Source organism: Aphelocoma coerulescens, chromosome 1A (genome assembly GCF_041296385.1).
Source record: "Aphelocoma coerulescens isolate FSJ_1873_10779 chromosome 1A, UR_Acoe_1.0, whole genome shotgun sequence".
In the NCBI taxonomy this organism is placed as follows: Eukaryota; Metazoa; Chordata; class Aves; order Passeriformes; family Corvidae; genus Aphelocoma; species Aphelocoma coerulescens.
This window is the reverse complement of record NC_091014.1, coordinates 71,001,569-71,024,928: the sequence shown is the minus strand read 5'-3', so window position 1 is coordinate 71,024,928 and position 23,360 is coordinate 71,001,569. Positions and strand designations below refer to the sequence as shown.

General features: G+C 39.4%; 2 protein-coding genes across 4 annotated transcripts in view; one reads left to right on the top strand and one right to left on the bottom strand.

The window, feature by feature from the left end:
* Positions 1 to 6,468, bottom strand: part of SMC1B (structural maintenance of chromosomes 1B) — a 31,838-nt gene extending 25,370 nt beyond the window's left edge. For 2 of the 3 annotated variants that reach the window (XM_069003466.1, XM_069003468.1), the window contains exons 1-7: positions 6,261 to 6,468; positions 4,250 to 4,438; positions 3,603 to 3,715; positions 2,665 to 2,868; positions 2,028 to 2,266; positions 1,316 to 1,574; positions 199 to 339 (exon numbers count right to left, since the gene is read on the bottom strand). In XM_069003466.1, the coding sequence (XP_068859567.1) occupies positions 199 to 339; positions 1,316 to 1,574; positions 2,028 to 2,266; positions 2,665 to 2,868; positions 3,603 to 3,715; positions 4,250 to 4,438; positions 6,261 to 6,369 (1,254 nt within the window). In that variant the 5' untranslated portion in view covers positions 6,370 to 6,468. Of the gene's footprint in view, positions 1 to 198; positions 340 to 1,315; positions 1,575 to 2,027; positions 2,267 to 2,664; positions 2,869 to 3,602; positions 3,716 to 4,249; positions 4,439 to 5,744; positions 5,955 to 6,260 lie in introns of those variants that run through there. The other variant, XM_069003467.1, reaches the window with a different exon arrangement.
* A 149-nt stretch (positions 6,469 to 6,617) lies between these two features.
* On the top strand, positions 6,618 to 20,973 carry RIBC2 (RIB43A domain with coiled-coils 2). Its single transcript, XM_069003465.1, has 7 exons — positions 6,618 to 6,835; positions 10,237 to 10,318; positions 11,725 to 12,069; positions 12,633 to 12,751; positions 17,912 to 18,139; positions 19,537 to 19,703; positions 20,825 to 20,973. The coding sequence occupies exons 1-7, from the start codon at positions 6,719 to 6,721 to the stop codon at positions 20,904 to 20,906; spliced, it is 1,140 nt and encodes a 379-aa protein (XP_068859566.1). The 5' UTR covers positions 6,618 to 6,718; the 3' UTR covers positions 20,907 to 20,973.
* Positions 20,974 to 23,360: the final 2,387 nt, after the last annotated feature.

Sequence of the window (23,360 nt, the reverse complement as noted above, 5' to 3'; positions counted from 1 at the left end):
AACGACTTCTGAACAAATTTAGAGGCCATTTTGCTAAACCTGCTGCAAAATGGAAACTGAACTAACACTTGCAATATACCTCCTCTGCTGAGGATTTAATTACATCAAAGTATTGAACATGCTTATATACAGTTATACCAGAGGAAATGGTAGAGACATTTTTCTCCCAAAAATGTAATTCTAGTTTGATACAAATACCTCAATTTCATTTTTCTTCCTCCGATTAAGTTTCAGCCTTTCTTGATCTCCTTTATCCTCCCAGCGAAGTTTTTCTAGCTGCTGGGCTAGTGTAGCTACTTTCTTTCTTGCCATTTCCTTTAGCTCTTTGTACCGCTCTAACTGGATAAAAAGAAATAAAAAAAAGATTCACTCCTTGGAAAGTGAGAAGACTTGTCGTTACAGCCTTAAATACCTTTACCTACTTTATCATAATGAAAATTCTGAAAACTACCCAATTCTCCAGAAGACTCTTCTAACTACTGATTGCAGGATAACAAGCTGTATTTTTTTAGAGTAAGATTCAATCCAAAGTTTATACCTAATAGTTCTTGCCTACAGTCTTTTTTTAGCCTTTTTTATTACTCTTATTGTTCAGGGAAGTTTATAGTACTTCCCATTCCATATGAAGGTTAACACTCAGTTTTTGCCTAGCCCAAAATTAGTGCAAGCTTTGGTATTTATATTTTCAGCATTCTCATGTTATTAAAAAAATTCACATAGTAAGTGAAATATAAATATTTTTAAACAATTCTGCTGAGTGATGACTAACTGACCAAATACCTCTACAGTGCAGAGCAGGAAGATTCACAAACTAAGGTAACAACCCTGCAGGTTCTCCATTAATTGGTCAGAAACTATCTTAAGGAGGAGACAATGGAAAAAAGCTATCACGTAGTTTTACAATCATTCGTGGCCATATGGTTGCAAAGACAGCTTCTTCCAAAGTGAATTTACTGTCAAGGGATGTAGCCCTTTCCCTCTCAAATGAGCTACCCCAGTTTCGGTCTCAGACCCACAGCAGATGCTATGTATACTACCAGGTCTGGTTTACTTTTTTGTCTTCATTGGTTTTCCCTAATTGATATCTCAGATTAAAAGCCAGTTCTCAAAAATCACTCACCCTGAGACCCTGATAAATGTTTTCTGTCCTACCCTCCCACAATGTACCATGTGTCTAAGTAAAGCTTAGAATTTTGGTTTTGTTGGACCTCAAGGGGAAGAAGATCAGTAGGAATCATGAAATAACAGTTTCCCTGTAAACAAGAGTATTTTTGGACTTCTCTAGTAAACAGTACTTTTGGGCCTCCTGGTTCACCTGACTTTCTCCCAGCTCAATATCTGCTGCTCTCTGCATTCTCTCTTCTTCAGCTTTCTCCTCAAATGCTCTCCATGCCTTCTCAATATCATTCAGTTCTATCTCTAGTTCTTTTATGTTCTTCTTTTCCTTATCACAGGATTTCTCCTTGTCCCTTAGAGATTTATTAGACATTTCTACTTTCTTGATTTGGTAGGATGTGTTTTCCTTTGCTTTTATATAGAGGGGTCTCTGCTGAATCAGTGATGCTTCCAGAGTCCTAAAAAACAAAACCGAAAACAAACCAAAACAACCAACCCCAACCAACCAACCACCACAAAACACAGCCAAAACAACAAAGTCACAGGTAAAGGGGAGAGAGGGAAGATAGAAAAGACACCCCCTCCCCCCTGCCAACCACATATGCAAACAATCAGTTTTAAACTGTAAGGTTGGGGTTTACACTGTGGGTATGCCCACAGAGGACATTTTTTTATCTCCACTGAAAATAGTAATTTAAGAAGTGAAACATAACCTCCTAAAATTTAATAGCAAGCAAGTATTTCTATAAAGAAATATGTATCTAGGCACGGTAGATGAGGTGAAAACCATTTCTAGATTTTACTTCAGTGAACTGCTAGGAGCTGACTTCCATAGCACTGGGCTATCATCCAAATTTTTACCAGGATAATGCTTTAATTCAACTATCACAGAATCTGAGTGGAACACCTACTTCATTTCTTTTTCCATATGCTGTTGGTCCCTGTTTAGTATCCCAAATAATTTCTTCTTGACTTTAAATGAATCTTCTGCTGTAGAAAGAGACTCTTTCTTGATATGAGCCTCCATATTCTTTTCATCCAAACTGTTTTTCAGAAAGTCAATTTTTTTTTCATTGTGATAAAGCTGAAAAAGCTGCAGTTGTATCCTTTCTTCATCCAGTTCCTTGATTAGCATCTGGTAATGCTCTGCCTACCAATTTAAAATTTAATTTGCAGTTTATAAAAACTATTTTCCATCATTAGCAGTCTAATTTCAAGGCCAAAGTGATGTAAGATGACATACAAGTAGCTGTAATTTCAGTAATGTTCACTAATCATAAAACTCAAGTATTTAAGTCAATACTTAAATTAATTAATTATACTGGCAGGCCTATGCTTTCTTTTATTTAGATTATATGTATTCATCTACATATATAAACGATATTATTATATACTATGCCATACTGAAAAAAAATACCAGACTAAAACCAACAGAACTTTGTGGGTTTGTTTTGCTGGTTTGTTGTGCTTTTTTAAATACTACTGAAGTTTACAAGAGATGCAAAGTCTGGCATCTTAGCATGAAAAAATGGAGTAACTTGAAGTTACCTCCTCTTTTTCTATCTTTGCTTGTTTGCGTTCTGCTGCCACGCTTTTTTTCTTGTTATAATTAAACTGTGCATCCTCTTCTGCTTGCTGCATTTTCTTCTTTTTTTGTTCATATTCTTCAGCATATTCCCACGAATTACTAATTTGTTCAAAAAGTTGAGTTCTCTCCTTTGGCTTCTTCATTGCAATTGATTCTACTGTTCCCTAAACCAAAATTGAAAATAATTATACAGCACTGCACTGTAGATCATTCTGATGCCTTATGAATTTAACAATATATAATACAAATTGACCTCTGTATATATTTATGGTGAACACAGTTGGTGGAAACACATCTGGATTTGAACCCAAGGAAAAATTTAGTGCCAAACTGAGTATCACCTCACCATGCAGGTTTCTATAAATGTTTCTGCAAAAGGGAGAAATCCATTCTTCCTTAGGAATTTTCGTCACCAACTCCAAGGAAGATGACTTTGTGAAATGTATTATTCAGCAAATGCTTAAGGCCTATGTAATTAAACTCGTGGAAACTAACAGCTGAACAGAATTTTCAACTCCTCAGTCTTAACAAAAAATCCTCTACATTTTCATGCATCTTTACTAACAGGAGTGTTTTAAGATGAAATTACTTTTTCCTAGCACTCCTACAATTGAATACACTAAACATTTATACAGACCCATACTTTTTTCTATATTGTGAATAACATAAGCACTCAACTTCTTCCAGATTAGCTTCTTTCTTACTACTGTATGCATGTACATACAAACCCCATTAAGTGTATTTTGTAGTCTTGTAGTTCTTGGCCCAGGTCAGGAAAAACCATGTTGCCTTGTAGTTAGCTATGGGTGCCCTCATTTCTAGACAATACTTAACTCTGTATTCTATGAAACAACCTAAGAACCTTTTGTTTTCTTTTCAAAGTACCTTGAATGCTCACCTGAAAAATAAGGCAATTCCTGGCCTTGACAAGAATGCCTATTTTTTCAAGCTCAGATACGTACACAGATCGGCTGACAGACTTGTCATTGAAAAGAAATTCAGAACAACTACCTAAAGGAGGAAAGGAAACAGATTACCGCTGAAAACAGCTACAACAAAAAATCCACTGGAAAAGAATTAAACTATAAACTACTGGAATTATTTAACTGAGCAATTTTCTCTAAGAAGACAATAGATTTCAATTACTCATTTATTCCTTTCAGTAATTTATTTTTTCTGTTTGAAAACTCTAGTCTCTAGTTTTAGTACTTTCTGAAGGAACAGACGTTTATGGTACTCATGCCTGCAGCAAGGTGTCAGACCCCATTTCCTAGAGCCAACGTCATCTACAGATCCCAAGGAAATATCTAGAGACAGATATCGAGCAAAGAAAATAAAATAACTTGTTTAATTTAACTAATTAACCCAAATATGGTTTTTTTTTTTCATTTATATCCCTACTAAAATGTTACCTGAAGGACTATACTAATCTGCCCAACTACGAAATAATATCAGGTATCTGAAATTCCAATTTGGGTATTTTTGGTCTCCATTTCTTTATAGATCAGAAAATAGACAGTACAGGCAGCAGAATTTACTACCTACCACGGATAACTCTTGAAAATGTTTTTTCTTCCCCATCTTCCTCACAATATACTATCTTCACACTAGCTGTAGAAGAAACAGGTTTTCCAACATGTGCTCCATGAATAAGTTCTCGAACGCTTTTAACTCGCAAATTTGATGTCTTTTCACACATCACAAAGCTAACAGCATCCATTATGTTAGATTTTCCTTGAAGAGTAAAAAAAAAAATTAAGACTTTTTTGACATGACATACAAGGCATCTTATTAAGAATTAGTTAAAGAATCTGGAGAATTGTGAATTCTTTGTAAATTCTATTTCTAATTATATATATTTTTATTATTTTAGGAAGAAATTCTTCCTGTGAGGGTGGTGAGATAGTGACACAGGTTGCTTAAAGAAGCCGTGGATGCCCCATCCCTGGAAGTGTTCAAGGACAAGTTGGATGGGGCTTGGAAGAACCTGGGATAGTGGAACATGTCCCTGCCCATGGCAGAGGGGTTGGAACATGATGAGATTCGAGGTCCCTTCCCACCATTCTATGATTTTGTGATTTTATTGAGGAAAACCTGTTGCACATAATAAACACATTTTTAAGAGGTAACACACTGGCAGCAGAAAATAAGCCTGTCTGTAATAAAAATTACGACAAAACTATTAACTTGTTCAGCCTTATTGAAGAAGTCCTTTGTTTTTACACAGGCTTCTCTAGAGGACAGTGTGCCACATCACTCTCCTTCCTTGGCAGTGAGCTTTCTGGAGTGAAGTGAAGGAGGTTTATTGCATGAGCACTGCATCCCCAACTTTTCCACTGCAACTCCCGTCTCCTGAAGAATACAAGCACTATCCCAGATCCAATCACCACAGCAACAAAGCTCTCTGGTCACGGTCCTTCGACAAAAATCCTCCTAATGGAATCCTCTGTTTGTTGTAGCCCTTTAGTCTTGAGTATTTCCACTAACAGCTTAATTCTTTTCAGCCTTTAACCTTGCTACTTCGACAATATTTTGACTTATTTGCAAAAGTATCAGAAAAGGAAGAACACCATGAGGAAACCAGAGAAATAAAAATACTCAATTCAGGGATTACATAATACTCACACCTTTAATTCAGGGTTTACATCATATTCACACTTTTCCCCTGGATTCATCTATAAAATGTACTCAGACTTAACTGAAAGAGCACCCGGAAAAAGTCTCATAATTCTGAGACTTTACAATACAGAACAGTGAGGGTAGGATGATAAAGAACATGAGAACAATGCTGAATATATTCAACTTACATTCACAGATCTTACTTCAATCGGGTATGTGAGGAAACTACAGGTTCTAAAAATCTGAATTATAAATTAAATCATTAACAGACTGGGGAAACTAAAGTGAAATGTTAAACCCATCCTGGTTGCTTTGTTAAGACAGCCCTCACCTCCTACCACTTTGACAAACAGAAGATAAAATCCCCTTTGTGGAATGGAGCTTTCTGAAGCAAAGATCAAATTTTAAGAAGTTCCAGCACCTTGGGATCACAACGTGGCGCTGCACCTACAAACGCGCTGCTCGTGTGAGCCCGACTTCGTGACAGCCGCCATCTTGTAGAGCAGCTCTCCCCTTCCCGGAGGAAGCGTGGTAAAACCCGCAGACTCCCGTCAAGAAGCAGGTTTCCACTAGTACAGCCCGGAGTATTAAAATAAAACCGTCTTTATGTAACCTTTGTAAGCTGGGGTGGCCAAGACAAGGTGTGCTGTTTGCAAACCAGGCTTTCTGCTTAAACTTGAAAGCACCAAGTCAACCCAAAATTAAAATTCCATCAACGCCCTCTCCCCCCAGCCTGCTCCTGCCCTTCCATGCTGGAAGAACCTACATCTTCAGCTAAGAATTACAGAGCAGGCGCCTCCAAGGCTTCATTTGTGCTGCCGCCCCTTCAGGTGCACATGAGATTTTCAGCAGGTCCGTGAGGCTAAATCCCACCTGAGCCCTCAATGCTGACAGCTCATGGAGCAGCTGTCCCCTACCCACGCACCACCCACACTACCTGATCCATTGGGCCCGATGATGCAGTTGAACCTCATGAACGGGCCGATAACCTGCTGCCCCCTCCACGACTTGAAGTCCTTCACCACCAGCAACTTCAGGTAACCCATCCCCACGGGAAGCCAGGGGCAGGAGCTCCTGAGCTCCCCCCCTCAACCCCCTCAAAGAATCGACGAGGATATTTCACCAGTTGGTCTGTCGGCAGAAAAACAGCCCCAACTAAAGCGACTATTCCACAAGTTTATCGCCTCAGAGGGACGGGCGGCCCGGCCCGGCCCCGCCCCGCCCCGCCCTCACAGTCCGCGCGCCTCGTGCAGCGGCCCCGCCCCGCGGTGCCGGGCGGGAGGTGCCGCTCCCGTTCCCATCGCGACGGGCCGCGTTGTTTCCCGGCTGGACGCCATCGCTCCCGGCCGCTGCCCCCGCTCCAGCCCCGCCGTCCCTCTGTTCCCTCCTGGCGCCATGAGCAGGCTGGGGCCGCAGCGGGACCTGGAGGAGGCCGCCGCCCTGGAGCGCCGCCGGCGGCGGGAGCTGCTGCGGCGGGGCCGCATCTTCAACGCGCGGCTCCGCACTATAGGGGTGAGGGCGGGCAGGAAGGGAGGGAAGGCGCCGTGTCCCCCCCGCCGGTCCCACGAGTTCTGAGGAGAGGGGCTTAACGCAGAGGCGACCCCCAGGGCAGGGCAGGGAGGGAAGGGGCGACTGAGCCGGTCTGGGCGGGCCAGGAGAGGTACCCCACTGACCCCTGCTCAGGCGTGTGTGTGAGGGGGAGGGAGGGCCCAGATGCAACTTTTAGAGTCGCATTTAAAGTCACTGGTGAAAGAAATCACAGAATACTTAGGGTTGGAAGGGACCTCTGAAGATCATCCACTCCAACACCTCGGCAAGGTACAGTCACCCAGAGCAGGTGACACAGGAACATGTCCAGGCGGATTTGGAATATCTTAAAGGGGGAAGACTTCGTGACCTCCCTTGGGCAGCTGTTCAGTGCTCTGCCACCCTCAATGGAAAGAAGTTCTTCCTCCTGTTGAGGCAAAACTTCGTGTGTTTTACTTTATGGGCATTGCTTCTTCTATGTACTTGTGCCCCTCTTCTCTGGGTTCAAGGGCAAGGTGTCGTTGCTCCCGAACAGCACAGAGAGATGAAGCCTTGTCTTGCATTTCTGTGTAGGAGTTAATGTGGTTTGCTTTACTTTGAGGAAAGCCAAGCGCTTCCAGAGTCAGCTCATGCAATGTGGCTGAAACAAATAATTGTTTTTTACCTCTCTGCTCTGATACTGTCCTTGTCTGCTTGGATCTCACTAGAATTGATGCTGTGAGAGATTTACTGCTTTAAGGGTCTTGCAATTAGTCAGTATTTTCCATCAGACAAAATAGGACAGATCCATCCTTGTTTATGTATAGGTAATTACTTGTGTCTGTTTTTTCTTGGCATGGATGTGTAAATGTGAACACCCTTGAGGCAGGTGGATTTTCCCCAGAGTTCACTATGTAGTTTGCATCCTGAACATGAGGGAATGATGTGCTCTATACTTATTTGACTTTGGATGGAATAGTGTATTGAATCTCCCTGGGATATGTTCAAAGGCCTACATTAAGATTCTGTGAGCGTGCATGGAGAGAAGAGTGCTGTGAGGTGATTTCATTGAACTGGTAGAATTGCAATAGATGTCAATTGGGTCCTCTTTTATGAGGTACAGAAACATAACTCAGTGGAAAAATATCTTCACCTTATCTCTGACAGGGCCTTGAATTTATTCTTGTCACTCTTACGCAAGAGTCATTGTAGCTGCAGAACAATTAGCAGTTCCCACTTAAAGAACATGACAGGTGTGTCCACCTGGTACAGCATCCCAACATACACAGTAACCAACAATATACTTGAAGGAGCTAATATTTTTTGGCAGTTGTGGGATGGGTTAAGATACTTGAAATTTCTTCATCAGAAACACATATTTTCTCTATATACTGGCTTTTCTAGAGCCTTAAAAATTAAGTGCAAACCATAAATTCTCAGTTAATGAAATAGCTGACAACTAACATATCCTGGTGTGTTTTATTGAGCCGTACAGGAGTACACCATCCGAAGGTTTTACCCAAATACTTTTGTAGAACTGACTTATTTTGTAGAACTGACTCAGGCAGGTTTTGATAGATCTGTTTACATAAGACAAACATCTAAAATGAAGGCGAGATCATCTGGGGAATTTTGATTAACAGTATATTTTTATTTACTGTCATTCAGTGTACCTGAACAATGATGCTGACAGAAGGGTCTGTTATTACGCTTTTAAGTTAGGCCAGGTCTGAACCATTAAGAGCCATGAAATCCATACAGAGATATGTATGATACTGTATACACAGTATTTTTGTGTGGTTTTTAGATTCTTTGCTTCTGTTCTTTGACCAGTTTATCTGAGTGGCAGTCTCTAAGAAAACTAAAAAATCAGGACAATATTTGACTTAGAAACCAGAAATCCTAAAGCAGGGCTTGAATAAAAACGTGGAGGTAATATACTAGAAAGCAGAATGGGAACCCAGATTTTATATTCTTTTTCCTTGATTATTACTAGTTTTATTATTACTTTGATTTCGGTATCTGTTTTGTCATCTGAGTAATGGAAACGTAAGATACTGCCCTCTTCAATTACAGGTTGAAGAATTTATCCTCAGTAAATCACTGATTTTTCTGAAGAGCTCAGATGAGTAATCCAAATGAACAATTACTTTTAATTTACATGTGAACTTTATACATAAATAGACCTTGTTTAAAAATTAGCTGCTTCAAACTGTTTGCAGATTTCTTATGTAAACACTTAAAAGTGAAACCTGTAGTTTTATATGACTGGGAATGTCTGTTTTAGGAATTTTTTTGTGTCAAGTGAAAGCGTTTGGAAGAGGAGAGAACCAATAGTGTAACACAAGCCGATACACTGACCTACCTCTATTATTGTCAGAATACTAAGAACTTGTATTGAATTATACTGACAGCTTGGTTTCGCCAGTGAGACCTCTGAAAGAGTTGATATTTAGTGTCCACAACACCATTGTTTTTGGAGGATAGAATTCTTGATGGTTTCACCCTTACTTACAAACTTACCTCTTTGCCTGTCTGCTATTGTCAGTTGTCCTTTACAGTACTAACCATGTGTATTTTCAGCCATGATTTGTTTCTGTTTTCATCTGAATAGTTTTTAGACAAAGACTATCAAAATTGTTTACCAGGTTCTTGAAGATTTGTCATTGTATTTTTCACAAATTTTTTAAAGACATTAAGTGACTTGACAGTAAAAAAAAAAGAAGTAAAATCCATGTTTCTGCCTATTAATTTGCCACCATCTGCCAATAAATGTGAGGCCACATTCTTTTGCCTAAAATTGAGGTGTCTGCTCTCATTTGATGATGTGGCCTATATTATCCTTTGCTCAGGTCCCACTCCCCATGGATGTGGATGTTCTGTACCATATCTGTCAGCTTATCACAGATCATGTGCCCTGTAGTGCATTTTGGCAACCATGTGAATCTCTCTGATAAGAGAGACATTTCCATTCCATTCTTCTAGTGAACTGTCTGTATTTTTTTCAAATGTGAACTATTACAACTTTCTGTCATCTTGACTGTTAAAATACTTACCTGCTTTATAAATGAAAGCAGAACAATAAAATAAAATTGCCAGCTGTAATGGGGAAAACATACTCTGTGTAATGCAGCTGAAAATATTTACAGCTCTATGTATTGTGTAAATGTGGTGTTTTCATATGATCAGGTGCAAGAGCATACCTATCATTATTAAAGCAAAGCAAACAAACAAGAATAGTTTTCTTTCTGGATTTTGTTTAACCTACATTAGTAATGTGTATATAGTCTGTTGTGAGTGGGCTTATATCTATCTTGTACAACTGTGAGTCAATGTAGCTTGACAATCCCTGTTTTAATTGTTCAAACAGTATCTCCTAAAGAGCTGCTTTTTTTTCATTTCAATAGATTGATAAAGATGCATTGGATGCGCAGGTCAAGGAGAGGAAACTTCAAGAAGCAGCTGAAAAAGCACAACATGAAAAAATCGGTATATTCATAGATACTGTGATATTTCTGTGAATAGTTAAATGTTTTAATCTGTTTCCTGCTTTCTTTAATCCTTTAGTGTATTCTGTAAATTCAGTCATCCAATTTATGTCGTATTTATGTTCTTACACCTACATTGGCACAGTATATATTTTCCTTGCTATCTTAAGATTTATATTGACATGATTGAACTGGGATACATTGCCTAATAGGCCAGAATGTTCAATGTTTTCTTTTAAAAGCTGTTGACAAATAGCATCATTTAAAAACCTGAATATGCAGGAGGATTTAAAAAAAAAAATTACTTACCACTGTCCTTTTCAGTATAGTAATGGCTAATCTGTTTTGGTTGCTTTCTTGTAGAGTGAGCTCATGTTCTGTCTGGCCATTCTTTCATAGAATATATAGATTCTGTGGAATCCTCTCTAGATTATTATTGTTGGAAGCATGAGTCACGTACAGTGAGGCGATAAGAGGAGCCATTGCTGAGTCAGAACACGCAGCCACACAAATATTTCACGCTGTGCCCCGACCTCAGACCCTTTGTGGTGTTCTGTTCTTGGCATGCTTTCCCGTGCTATCATGTGAAAAGGTCCCACAGCTTGAGCTCTCTGTGTGCCTGAAGAGGAGCTAAAATGGAGCTGCCAACTTCCATGCTGTGCTTCTACTACAGCTGCTTGTGATCTTCCTGGCTGGAAAATACACCTGTCAGGGTCTGACTCTTGGGAAACTACCAGCAGCAATGTGGAGCCTGGAAAAAGAGGAAATTATCTTTTCTAGCAAATTATATTTAAATAGCTAAAATGGCTGGTTTGGTGGGAGTTTTGTTTGTTTTTCTTAAAAATGCTGTGAGTGATTTAGTTTCAATTAAATGGGCAGGAGCTATTAAGCTGTTCAAAACTTAATGCCAGCCAATGATTTTAGTGCTATGGTTAGAAAAATCATTGGAACTGTGGAAGAGCTACCTATATTCCTTTCAGTTGGAGCCCAATTTTGGTTTGCTTCCTGACAAGCAACAGTGTATTTCAGCTGTAGCTGTAAATTAAGAGTAAATGGGAACAACTGGTTTGCAGTACATTTTTTGTGTTCCTGCAGGTTTTCACCAAATGAAACCTCATCGTTCTAGTACTTACTATTATATTTTTTTCACATGCATGTATTTTATTGTAACATTAATAAAATAATTTATACCTAAAAAGCTGAAAATATTTCATAAGTAAATATTACTAACATTAGAGTGTTTGCTGGGCTGGTACTTACAGATCAAATACTCTCCTAAGGTGTAACAGTTTGAAGACTTACATTCTGTTTATACATCTTGAAAATTTTATTTTCATCTTATGTGTACACTCCAATGATTTGTGCACCTCTAAGAGTTGAGGTTTCATCGTGTTCATTTTTGTCTAGCTAATGACATGAAGAAAAATGACAAGCTTATGTGTCTGCTAGAAGAACAACAGAAAAATGAAATCAAAGACATGAATAGGGCTCTCACTGAATTTCACAAGAATTTTCAGAAGCCGGAAACAAGACGTGAATTTGACCTGAATGATCCACAAGCCCTAAAGAAAGACAGACCTGCTCGAGTTTCAGACAGTGATCCACGATGTACTATATCTGGCATGCAGAAGTTTATGGGTGAAGACTTAAACTATGATCAGAGGATGAAGTTTCAAAAGGAGCAGTTAAGAGAGTGGTCTCTTCAGCAACAGAAAGACTGGAAAAATGCATTGGCTGACCAAAAATTGGCAGGTAACAAAAAGGATTATGTAGTTTTAATCTTATTTTCCTGAAGTTGTGATGTGTCTGATGAGAATATGGTATACCCTACTGTATATTTAACTTTTAAAAATACTAGAGCAGTTTTTACTTTATAAGCTCTAATGTATCCACTATTTCTTTTAGGAAATCTCTATTTAATAACATGTGATGATTGTAATATCACCCAGTTTTCATTTCTGGTTTATGCCTCCAGTTGGTATGCTTACTTCATCAGAGCAAACTGTCCAATTTGTACTGTTCTAGAGCAGAAAAACTAATACTGATTTTTCTTTCCCAGCTTGTCATGAAACATTCTTTTCTGCAGTACTTAACTTCTTTCATTTTAACACCAAGTGTTTAGACAAGATAGGTTACATATTAAACTGATTCACGGGTCACCTGAAAGGCCAAGATGGAAAGCTTTGATGGTAGGATTTGGAAATAGTTATTCAGCCTACTGTATCTGTAGCTTCCCCCTGCTTCTTCCCCTTGTTAACTCATATTGCACATCATGTCCATGAATATTGACTAAATTTCATTTGAATCGAATTTAGATGATCTTTATGACAAGTTTAGGATTGAACTTGACCGAAAGATTATGGAGGAACAAAGAAAAGAAGAGGAAAACAGGCGTGTTGTTTGTACAGCTACTAAGGATTTCAATAGAATCCAGGTAAATTAATATTAAGTTGGTTGGTTTGTTTTTTAGAAAACATGGAGACAGAAGGAAAATAAGATGCACAAAATCAGAATGAGTAGTAATGTTTTCACAGGGGTTTCTTAGCAGCTGACTTCCAAGGTTGTTTCAGCTTGGAACAAGATAGATTTTATTCACTTTGCCAAGTGAACAAAGGATTCAAGGATCTGGATGTCCTCTGTCTAGTTATCCTCTGCCAAAATTGTGCCTCCTGGTTCTCAGCTTGCTGACTGGTGAGCAGAAACAGCTCCCCCGTCACTCAGGGGCTTTGATCTGGTAAACTGGGGTACAGCAAAAGCCTCCCGTGCTGCTTTCTGGTTTATATTATTGTGTCTGTCTGCTTTTCTTTGCACTTGTGTGGAAACACTGTTAATATTAGCTTTTTGTCCTTACTGTTTACATTAATTCTCCACAACCACTGGTTTTGGCACTTTGGCTACTTCATGGGTATTTGTGTGAAATGTCTCCTGGTTATTTACTGACCTTGCTTTGGAACCTGTCTTAGTACCATTATCTGTCATGCTCTAGTTCTTCATCTTACTGCAGATGGTTTTTTTCTCTTCAGCTTCTACATACAGCTCAAAGGGCTACATGGATGCTAATAGCTTTGTTAAACTATATTTGTTGTGACTTAGCTTTAAATGTATTTAATCACATCAAAATAAACCACATTAGAATTACCTACATTAAGTATGGTACTTTTTGGCTTAGCTATATAAGCATGCAAGTCCTTAAATGTTGCTTGAGCCTTTCAAGGGGCATTTGTCATATAATTTTATTTATAGACAGCTCAAGTTAATTGAAAATCAAAATCTTAAAAGTACAGGAGCAGGCCGTCCCCTTGTGCTGAAAGCCAAGCCAGTGGTGAAGACCAGCCTGACTGAACAGATGGCTTTGGCTGAAGCTCAGGAAGAAAAAGAGAGTTTATCACCTTTGGAAGAAGGGACAGGCAGCTCAGGAGGACTGCAAGAATGTTGTGAAGTCATGCAGGGAGAAAATTAGAAGGGCCAAAGTCCAGCTGGAACTTAATCTGGCTACTGCTGTCAAAGACAATCAAAAATGTTTCTACAAATACATCAGCAGCAAAAGGACAAGGGGAATCTCTTATCCTTTGTTTGGGGGGAAACATAGTGACAGAGTGTAAGGAAAAGACTGGGGTACTTAATATCTTCTGTGCTTCAGTCTTCAGCCCCCTGAGCTGGAAGGCAGGGACAAGGATCAGAATGAAGCTCCGATAATCCAGGAGGGAATGGTCAGTGAACTTCTATGCAACTTAGACCCACAAAAGTCCATGGGGCCAGATGGGATCCACCCAAGGGTACTGAGGGAGCTGGTGGCAGTGCTCATGGAGCCGCTTTCCATCATTTCCCAGCAGTGCTGGCTCACTGGGGAGGTCCCAGGTGAAGGGAAGTTGGCCACTGTGACACTCCTCTGTAAGAAGGGCTGGAAGGAGGATCCAGGGAACTACAGGCCTGTCAGCCTGACCCTGTGCTGGGAAAGGTCATGGAGTAGATCCTCTTGAGTGCCATCATGCAACACGTGTAGGACAACCAGGGCATCAGCCCAGCCAGCCAGGGTTTATTACAAGCAGGTCCTGCTTGACCCACCTGATTTCCTAGGACAGAGTGACCCCCTCAGTGGATGAGGGAAGCTGTGGATGTGTCTCCCTGGACTTTAGTAAAGCCTTTGATGCTGTTTCTCCCAGCATTTTCCTCATGGCTTGGACAGGGGCACTCGCTGTTCACTGGGTAAAAGACTGGCTGGATGTCTGTGCCCAGAGAGTGGTGGGGAATGGAGCTACATCCAGCTGGGACCTGGCACCAATGGTGTTCCCAAGGCTCAGAACTGGGGTCAGTTTTTTAACATCTTCATCAATGACCTGGACAAGGGGATCGAGGGCCCCGTCGGTCACTTTGTAGATGGCACCAAGTCTTCTGGAGGATAGGAAGGCTCTGCAGAGGGATCTGGACAGGCTGGATTGATGGGCCTAGGTCAGTGGTCTGAGTTTCAAAAAGGCCAAGTTCCAGATTTTGCACTTGAGTCACAACTCCCTACAGCTCTAAGATGGGGACAGTGGCTGGGAAATGCCTGGCAAGAAAGGCCCTGGGGTGCTGGTGACAGTGGCTGAGTATGAGGCAGCTGTGCCAATGTAGGCAAGAGGCCAATGGCACCTGGCCTGGATCAGAAATAGTGAAGGCAGTAGGACTTTGGACAGGATAAGTCTGATTTGTTTTTAGCATTTAAAATCTTTCTTGTTGTTAATCATGGCATAGTCGTATGACTATGTATATACGTGGCTATGCATAGGGCTGGGGGTTTCCTCCAGTAATATTCTCGGGCAGCTTGGAAATTTTATGCTCTCCTGCTTAATGAGTTACAGTGTTAAAGTGCCTTGTTTTGATCTGTTGGTAGATCACAGTGGAGTGACATTAAGAAAGTGATCTAAATATCAATTATACATTTTAAGCTTCAAGGCCAGCAATTATGTGAAATCCATTCAAAATTATTTTCTGTTAAATGTGATTTACTCTGGAGCTTTTTCCAAATTACAAATAATTGCTTGATTCATAGTATTAATAAGATGAAAGGATATATTCAGATGTTCTGTTTCAGTGTTCCAAAAGTATTGGATGATTGAATATCTTCAGGGGTTTGGATCTTAAAAGTTGTAATGTCATAGTTCCTTTCAAGTTCTTACTGACTTTCTTGAGAAAGAAAAAAACCAACCAATTCAGGGAAATACATTTTGAATTTAAAAAATTTCTTTTACCTTCTGGTAGAAGTCATACTCACTAACATCAGAGATGGAAAAGTGGCCTGTAATTCTTACTGTATTATTCCATGTTATGATGACAATGATTCCTAGATCTGAAGCTGATGTTTGTCATGTGAAATTTGATTTGCTTGAGGTTTTCTGTTTGTCTAAAAGTAGGCATTTCTTTTTTTGCTTTATAGTTGATGGTCCTGTTGGGTGGTAGACTGTACTAGTTTGAAAACAAACCAGGGAGAGAAAACAAGTCAGAATTACAATTTAATAGGAAAACTAAAATACATGCAATAGTACAAGAACACTGACAGAGTCGGGATACAGCCTGGCACCCTGTTAGTCAGGGTGGTGGTGGCAGTCCAGATGAAGTGGTCCTATTGAAGTAGTGATCCTGTGGAAAAGGGTGCGGTCATCACCTGAAGGTCCAGTGATAGCTCTTGTCCTTTGGGAGTGCCATAGGTAAGGGCTGCTCATGCTGTTCCAAAGCCCACACTATATCCAGGTGGGAATGCTTGGCTCCTCCCCCTGAGTGGAGCATCTCACAATGGGTTGATGTAATTCTATGAGTCATGTGGTGGGTCCTTGATTGCCCGTTGAACAGAGATAGCTCCCAGAGGGAGTTACCAGGGATGAGTCATGGTAGGAGATGACAAACACTGCCTCACCTGCTTTAACAGCTTGTGAAGATGATAATAGAATGCATGCTTTTGGTTACGTCTTACATTGTCACCTAGGACGTAGACATCTCTAAAGACGAGATTTTGGGTATTGTCTAAGCTGAATTGTGGCTTAGCTAATGCATAATTAAAAAAAAATTTCTTTTCTTTTACTTTCTTTGCATATCAAATACTTCTGCTATTTTAATGGAAACCACAAGGCTGTTTTCAGCCAAGGAATTTATTAATCTAGGATATGGTACTTAGTATTAGTTGTTTCTTCTGCCCCATCACTGACAGGTAGTTTAGCATGTTTACTTGGAGCAAACAGAAGTCACTCTCTGACAGTCTCCTGGCCTGATGTTTGGGACAACCACTGTTATCCAAACTCAAAGTCTTTAACTAAAAATGTAGAGATAATCTCAGCTTAGCAGTCTTCTCTGGTGGCATAGATCACCGTGCTTGCTCAGTTATGATTCTTTTCCTTAAGATGTGCAGAGGAACAAGTTCTCACACGTGTCTGTAGTCATGTCATTCTCAGTTGTTTATATCTTCTAGTTACTCTGCTTACTCATGTTCAACTTTACTTTATATGGCACAGAAGACTTCACCTGCTCTTTCATAATGGAAAACCCTCAAGTTTTCATTTGTCCTCATCTACTTTGCCAATATGTATGTTCCAACCAGTGAATTACTGATCAGCAAGAAAAGTACCAAGCTGTTCTACATAAGTGAATATTCTCAAGGCAGTGTTTTATTTTAACAGCACATCTTGGTCAAAGTGGAGACAGAATTACCCACTGATCTGTTGCAGTCAAGATAGATGTGTAAAGAGAGACCGATCTGGCAGCCTGTTCTCTGTGTGCCCTAGCAAGCAGGTGTTTTTTTTGTCCTCTGTCCAGATGGAAGTTGGAACCAGGCATTGTTCCAGATAGTTTAGTTTATGCATTACAGAAGAATGAGACAGTATTAGAAATGAATGATGCATAGCATTATCATTCTACTTTAAATTAGTTTACTTTGTCTAATTCTTCTTTGGAAGGTAATTATGTTACAGTAAACCCATTGTATTTTGTTTCTGGAGTATTGTAAAAGGAAAATTTCCTTTGAATAGGAAACTGCACCTTGTAGTGAACATTAGGAACAGTGATTTCCATAGAAAATTCATACTGTAATTTCCAGTATTGCAGATACATCCACATAATATGATTGAAGTTTGCATTTTGTATCAGCAAACAGAATCAAGGCTGCATCTAAAGACATTAACTGGACATCTCCTGTCTGTCTATTTTGAGGGCTTACCCACACTCTTCATTCAGTATGTAATATATAAATCAAGGCTAGAGATTCAGGATTGTAAATTTTTATTGTAAATTTCTTCCATATTGTGTTTGTCTGCCAAATATCTACTGGTTATTTACTTGGGGATAAATGTGGAATTATTTTTTATTTAATTCTGCATTTTCTTATAAAACAAAGTTATTTTCCCACAGTTTACTTGCTATATGTGATATGACAACATTAAAGAACTCTTTGATATTAGACTTTTGATCTTGGCCAATAAGACAATGATCACAGTATTTGTATGTGATGCTTTTGACAAATGTATGCCGGTTGGAAAGAGATCTGTTAAGATGTGTTAACATTTTTTCACTCCCTAGTTCTTATTTTCTCTTGGAAAAAACATCACTTCTCTCTTTCCACTGAATTTAGGTTGCTGAACTAGATCATAAAAATGAATTGGAAAAGGCTCAAAAAATAAAAGATGACATGGATGAAATTACCTTCCTCCTTCAAGGAGACTTACTTTCTGAAAATCCTGACCAAGCAATCGGTCCCTTGGGTAAACATCATGTGCTTGTGGATCGATGGAAGGGAATGAATCAGGAGCAGCTGATGGCAATTCGTCAATTTCAAAAGGAGCAAGCTCTGGAGAAACTGGTATTTAAGCTCACATACATTTTCATGCATTTTCTGTTTTCTTGGTTGTAGTAATACTATAGACAATGTTTGTAGAAGAAAAATACCCTTGTTTGCCCTGGACATGCCATTATGAGACTGTGTTTTCCATTGATCTGCATTTTATCCAAGCTTTAATCAGTCTAACTGAACACAGTGCCTCTGAAGCACCTGGGAGATGCCATGGGGTAGGCTGAAGCCCTGGAGTTGGACTGGGAGGAAGTTTGCTGAGGAAGCCCAGGGCCAAGGGGATCTTAGGGCATGTTCCATGATGGTCCAGCGGAGCAGCGAAGTCCTGTCCAGCCCAAGACCCAGGCTTCATGGTGCAGTTCAGGACCTGAGAGTGCACAAGCTGCCTGCAAGGAGTGGGCTGCTCTACAGGGGAAGAATATCTGGGAGCTGAAGGTGAAAGCAGGGCAGGCCAAAGCAGTATTCTCATGCTCAAAGGTACTCAAGCAAGGCAAATAGAGTAGGTCCAGTGACCTTGCTCATGCATATTTCTTAGGCCTATAATTTCATGAATGTGAAAATGTGATGGAGTTTCATTTCTACTGTCCTATACAACTATGAGCCGTGCTGTAGAATAGAATTACAATGGTAATAGTTGCTGCTCTAGAGATGTACAGAAGGAGGCAGTCAAAATGAAGACATCTAGTCTATTATGAAGTCAAGAGCGTCCAGGCCTAGATACTGTGAAGTAGGAAGTGACTTGCCTCCCTCAGCTCAGAGGCTACATTTATGACAGCTAAGGAATAGTGTTTGATTTTATCTTTTAGTCCTTACAATACTGTGGGCTATACTATGTCTTACCTAGGACTTATTAAAGCTGGAGGTAGAATTGTCATTTTCCTGCCTCTCCTATTATTCTGAAGTGAACCCATTCAAGTCATTAAGCTGACTGAAAATGAGTACAACCAAGAAAAGTAAGTTTTTTGCTGGCCTGATTTTTTGATTCAGTTCAATGAGGTGTCAGACAAGAAGTGACGCAGAGGAAAAAAACAGTTTCAGTCTACTCATGTAGTGTTCATGGCTCAGCTATTATATATACCAAGTTAGCCATATTATAAGCCATACTGATGTCTGTGCACTTCTTAACTCTATGCACTTCTTCCTCAAGAACTTTCAACTCTTGATAACAAGAACTTAAAAAATCTGTCTTGCTGCTCTGGGTTTTTACAGAGAGAAAAGAATAGCACTTTCATTGGCTGTATCTTGCTTCTGCCTGGTTTAGAAGTCCTTGCTCCCTTCTCCCCATTTGAAGTGCTACCCCTAGTGTTCAATAAAGGCAAGCAAGTGTTTGGATGAACTTACCCATGAGACTTTATATATACAGTTTCATCTTTGAAAGAGAAAATGAAGCTTTCTTTTCACTCCTGTAGCGAGTAAGAGAGCAGGAACGCCAAAGAGATGCTGAATGGGATAGGCAACGTCTACAGACTGCGAGAGCGCAGTTGCTTTGGGAGCGGCAGCAGCAGCGGCAGAATCGGGTACAGCGCCAAGATTTAGATTTCGTGAACGCAGAGCTCTCTCAGGAGCAGAAAGCAAAGTAAGTACCTGAATAGGGTTCTTCAAATAAAAACAACTCTTTACCATTATTAACACAATAGCTTGGCTTTCAAAGAGCCTTTTTTACTTGTTCTGTTTCTAACTTTTTAAATACACTTTTTACAAGTTCATTCTTTCAAAAAAAACAACAATATGTCTGAAGTGTGTTTTTCAGTATTATTTAATCAATCTTCAAAGTGTAAGTTTTGAGTGTTACTGACTGACATACATGATTTAGGATCTGGAATTCTTAAAAGCATTGCACTGACAACAGACTGTTTATATAGGTGGCAAAATACAGAATAAATATAATTATCTATGCAGAAAATTATATTATCAAGTGAAAAACAGTACATGTTTCTTTAATTTATCTTAGTTTTCTGAGACAAAAAAGGATGACCTACCAGTAGAACTGCCAGTTTTTGATAGCTCAGGGTTAGGCTAGCAACACAAACAGCATTTCTATTATGTATGACAGAACTGGATGATTCTTTAACTAACCACTGGATGTGTCTTGGTGGGCAGCTCTTGTGTCTGCTCTTATGGTAAAGGAGGAAGATAACGTGCAGGAAAAGAAAAACGAACTTAATGATTTGGTGTTCTTTTCTTCCAGTAACTTCTTTTTCTTTTTTTTTTTTTTTGGACATGAATTTAGAATCACAGAATAGTCAGAGTTGGAAGGGACCTAGAAGGGTCATCAAGTCCAACTCTTAAGTGGATGGCCCTTATGGGGATTGAACCCACAACCCTGGCATTATTAACACCATGCTCTGACCAACTGTGCCAGTCTCAGGTTCATACATACCTTTTGCAAATGAATTTCCAGTACATGATGCCTTCTTGTTATGAAAACAAAAGTTTGGAATTGAGTTAATTCAGGTTTTCTTACTGTGAGATTTTTGGAGGGATATTTCAGGAAGAAAAAACCTAAGTTTGCTATATTGAGATGTGGCATATATTTTGCAGAACAAGTTCTAGTTATATTAAATTCCATTTCTAATAATTTATGAGCATTTATAGGTGTTAATGCATTACATCTTCTTTAGGTTTCTCAGGCTACTTCTGTATAATAGCAAGGAAACATTTACTAATGGCTTTTTAAAAAATATTATTTAATTCTAGGAACGTTTATCTTAAAGAAGAAGAGTATTCAAATATTCCAACAGATGAGTTTTATGCACAGTTTAATACAACCACCCGGTGACGATCTGGATAAATCAACCTGAATTATACAGAAGTATGTAGACATATTAAAATTTTCAATTGAGCAATCCCATGTTTTATTATTTTTATCTGTTCCCTGCCCTGTTCAAACACTGCACTCAAACTAAAGGACAATCTGCCAGGCCAGATTTGTTCTAAGGAAAACATTGTAATAATTTTTAAACATGATTGGTGTTCTGAAAGAACTAGTAGATTCAGTAGTAGGTTATTTCACTCTTGTGTCTCAGGCTTAGCTGTAATATTTACATTATTCATGCCTTTAGGAATCAATTTCTGGAAAGAAATCTGAATTTAAACTACAGTGCTGCTTTATGCAGCTTGGCCAGAGGGGAATGCTGCCTACCATAGACCACAAGTGATGCGTTTCTCTAGGAGGGAAGAAAGATGACCTAGTCAGAAAATTTTGGGTTGGTTTGTTTGTGGTTTGGTTTTGGGTTTTTTGTTTTGGATTTTCTTAAAGCAAAAAAACCAGCCAGACACAAAGGCAAGCAAAGAGAAAGAAGTGGTCAAGTTGGTCAGAAATGTTTTATTTTGTGAACAATGGGAATAAGGAGGTAAGAGTTCAGTAGTCATCAAAGTGATTAGTGCACTGAGGCATAGCACTGAAACAGAATGTGTGGTAGAGTTAGTGTGGAAAAGCAGGGGGGAAAGTATTCCTACATACACCCTCACTCTTTGGAAATAATGGAGGAGATTTCAGGTAGTGTGCTGCTGAAGGAGAGTGGGGACAATTCACAGGTGTGACAGAAGAGGGGTGAAAAAGCAGGTGTGCACCAAACAAAGTCAAGGAGAAAAGTCTCAGCTTGTGCAGGGTAATTCAGGGAAACTGTTTACTTCCTGCCTTCATGGTGGCAGTGTTTAATTAGCAATGAAAGAGCCAGTCACTGACATTTGAAACATGGGCAAGCACAACACCAAGGAAGAAAACACAGAGAAGCAATGCAAGAAACTAACTACATAAGGGAAATGGATGGTGGAAATCCAGAAGAGAAAGAGCTGACATGGAATGGACTGCAAAAAGGAGACTAACCCTAGGAGTCAGGAGATCTGAAAGAGGAGAAAAAATGAGAGTCAGATGAGAGATTCAGCTAAGAATCCAAGACCTCTAATATTGTGAACCTTTAATAAAAATAGAGAGCCCATTTATAAGAATAGATCTCGATAACTTGCCAGCATATGGGACATAAATCTGGGGTAAAAACATCCTGATGATGTTGGCTTGGAGTCCACTTTGTCTTAGCAATAATGGTAATGTTGAATGAACTTTGTGATGAGACAGGTTTAAGATGCCTCCACCAAGCAAAGGAGGAAAGATACTTAAAAAAAACCAAGGGCTGAGATAAACTTGAATGAGTTATTCTCATCTCTGTGAAAATAATGAAGAATGCATGGTTCTTGAGATACTATTAGGAGGATTTTATGATGTTTGAAGGAAGCGTTTCTTGAAAGGGGACTGTTCAAACAGGTCTGTTTGCTCAGCTGAAGTAGTGCCCTGTGGGATCATGCTAAAACAGTGTTCCTGCCTGATTCAAAACGCTGATTAAAGAGGAGTTTGGAAAAGACCCACCATGTTAATGCCTTTAGATAGGAGAGGTGAAAGAAAATCCAGGAGAACATTAAATTAAAATGGTTAAAGAAGTGCCTTTCAACATAATTATCCTGAGGAAAAAGGTATGTCCCAATTGTAGTACATTGATACAATTGGAATTAATTGCAGTAGAGATAGAAGCTAAGTAGAAAAGCAAGTGTGGCTGAAATACAGGAACTGTAGGAAAGTTGGAAAATGAAGTTGAGAGGGGATCATGCACTGTTAATAATGAGTTGGTCTACAAAGAAGTAAGAAGGAATGATATTCAAGCGATGCCAATGTGAGATCCATTTATTTGTCAGACTGAGATTCACATATGGCTGGATGTCTTTGGAGTATTACCTAGTAAATTGACAATCTCAGGAGTGCAGGTATGTCTTAGAATAGACAGGCCATCAAATGGGATGGGTGGATTAATATGCCATCTATAGTAGTTCTCACGTCACTAAAGTTGGTTTTGATCTGTGTTGAATATCTCAGACTCTGACTTTCTCTTTTTTAACTAGAATTTAATTACCTGACAGAAAAACATAAATAAAGCAAGTGCTGAAAAGTTCATGAAGTTGTCTTAGTTTGTCCAACTCGTGTGACTAGGTGCTTGCAGACTTGACAACAGCTCTACAGTTTAATGAAATGATGCTGGACCTCATCAGATGATGTGTGAGTTTCCTTCAGGAAGGAATATGTTTTTAAAGCCTTTTTGTAATACCTATTTGTTTGCTTGGAAAGATTTTATATGAGATCAGAGAAGGATAGGGTTCTCAGCTGTACTCTGAATAAGCCTTTAGATGGAAGTTCAAATAAGACTGACAGTTCAATAACTGGGCAGGATCAGGCATCACTGAA

Coding starts and splice junctions, on each gene's coding strand:
- RIBC2 (XM_069003465.1), top strand. CDS start 6,719: ATGAGCAGGCTGGGGCCGCAGCGGGACCTGGAGGAGGCCGCCGCCCTG. Junction 6,836..10,236: donor CGCGGCTCCGCACTATAGGG/GTGAGGGCGGGC, acceptor TCATTTCAATAG/ATTGATAAAGATGCATTGGA. Junction 12,070..12,632: donor GGCTGACCAAAAATTGGCAG/GTAACAAAAAGG, acceptor AATCGAATTTAG/ATGATCTTTATGACAAGTTT.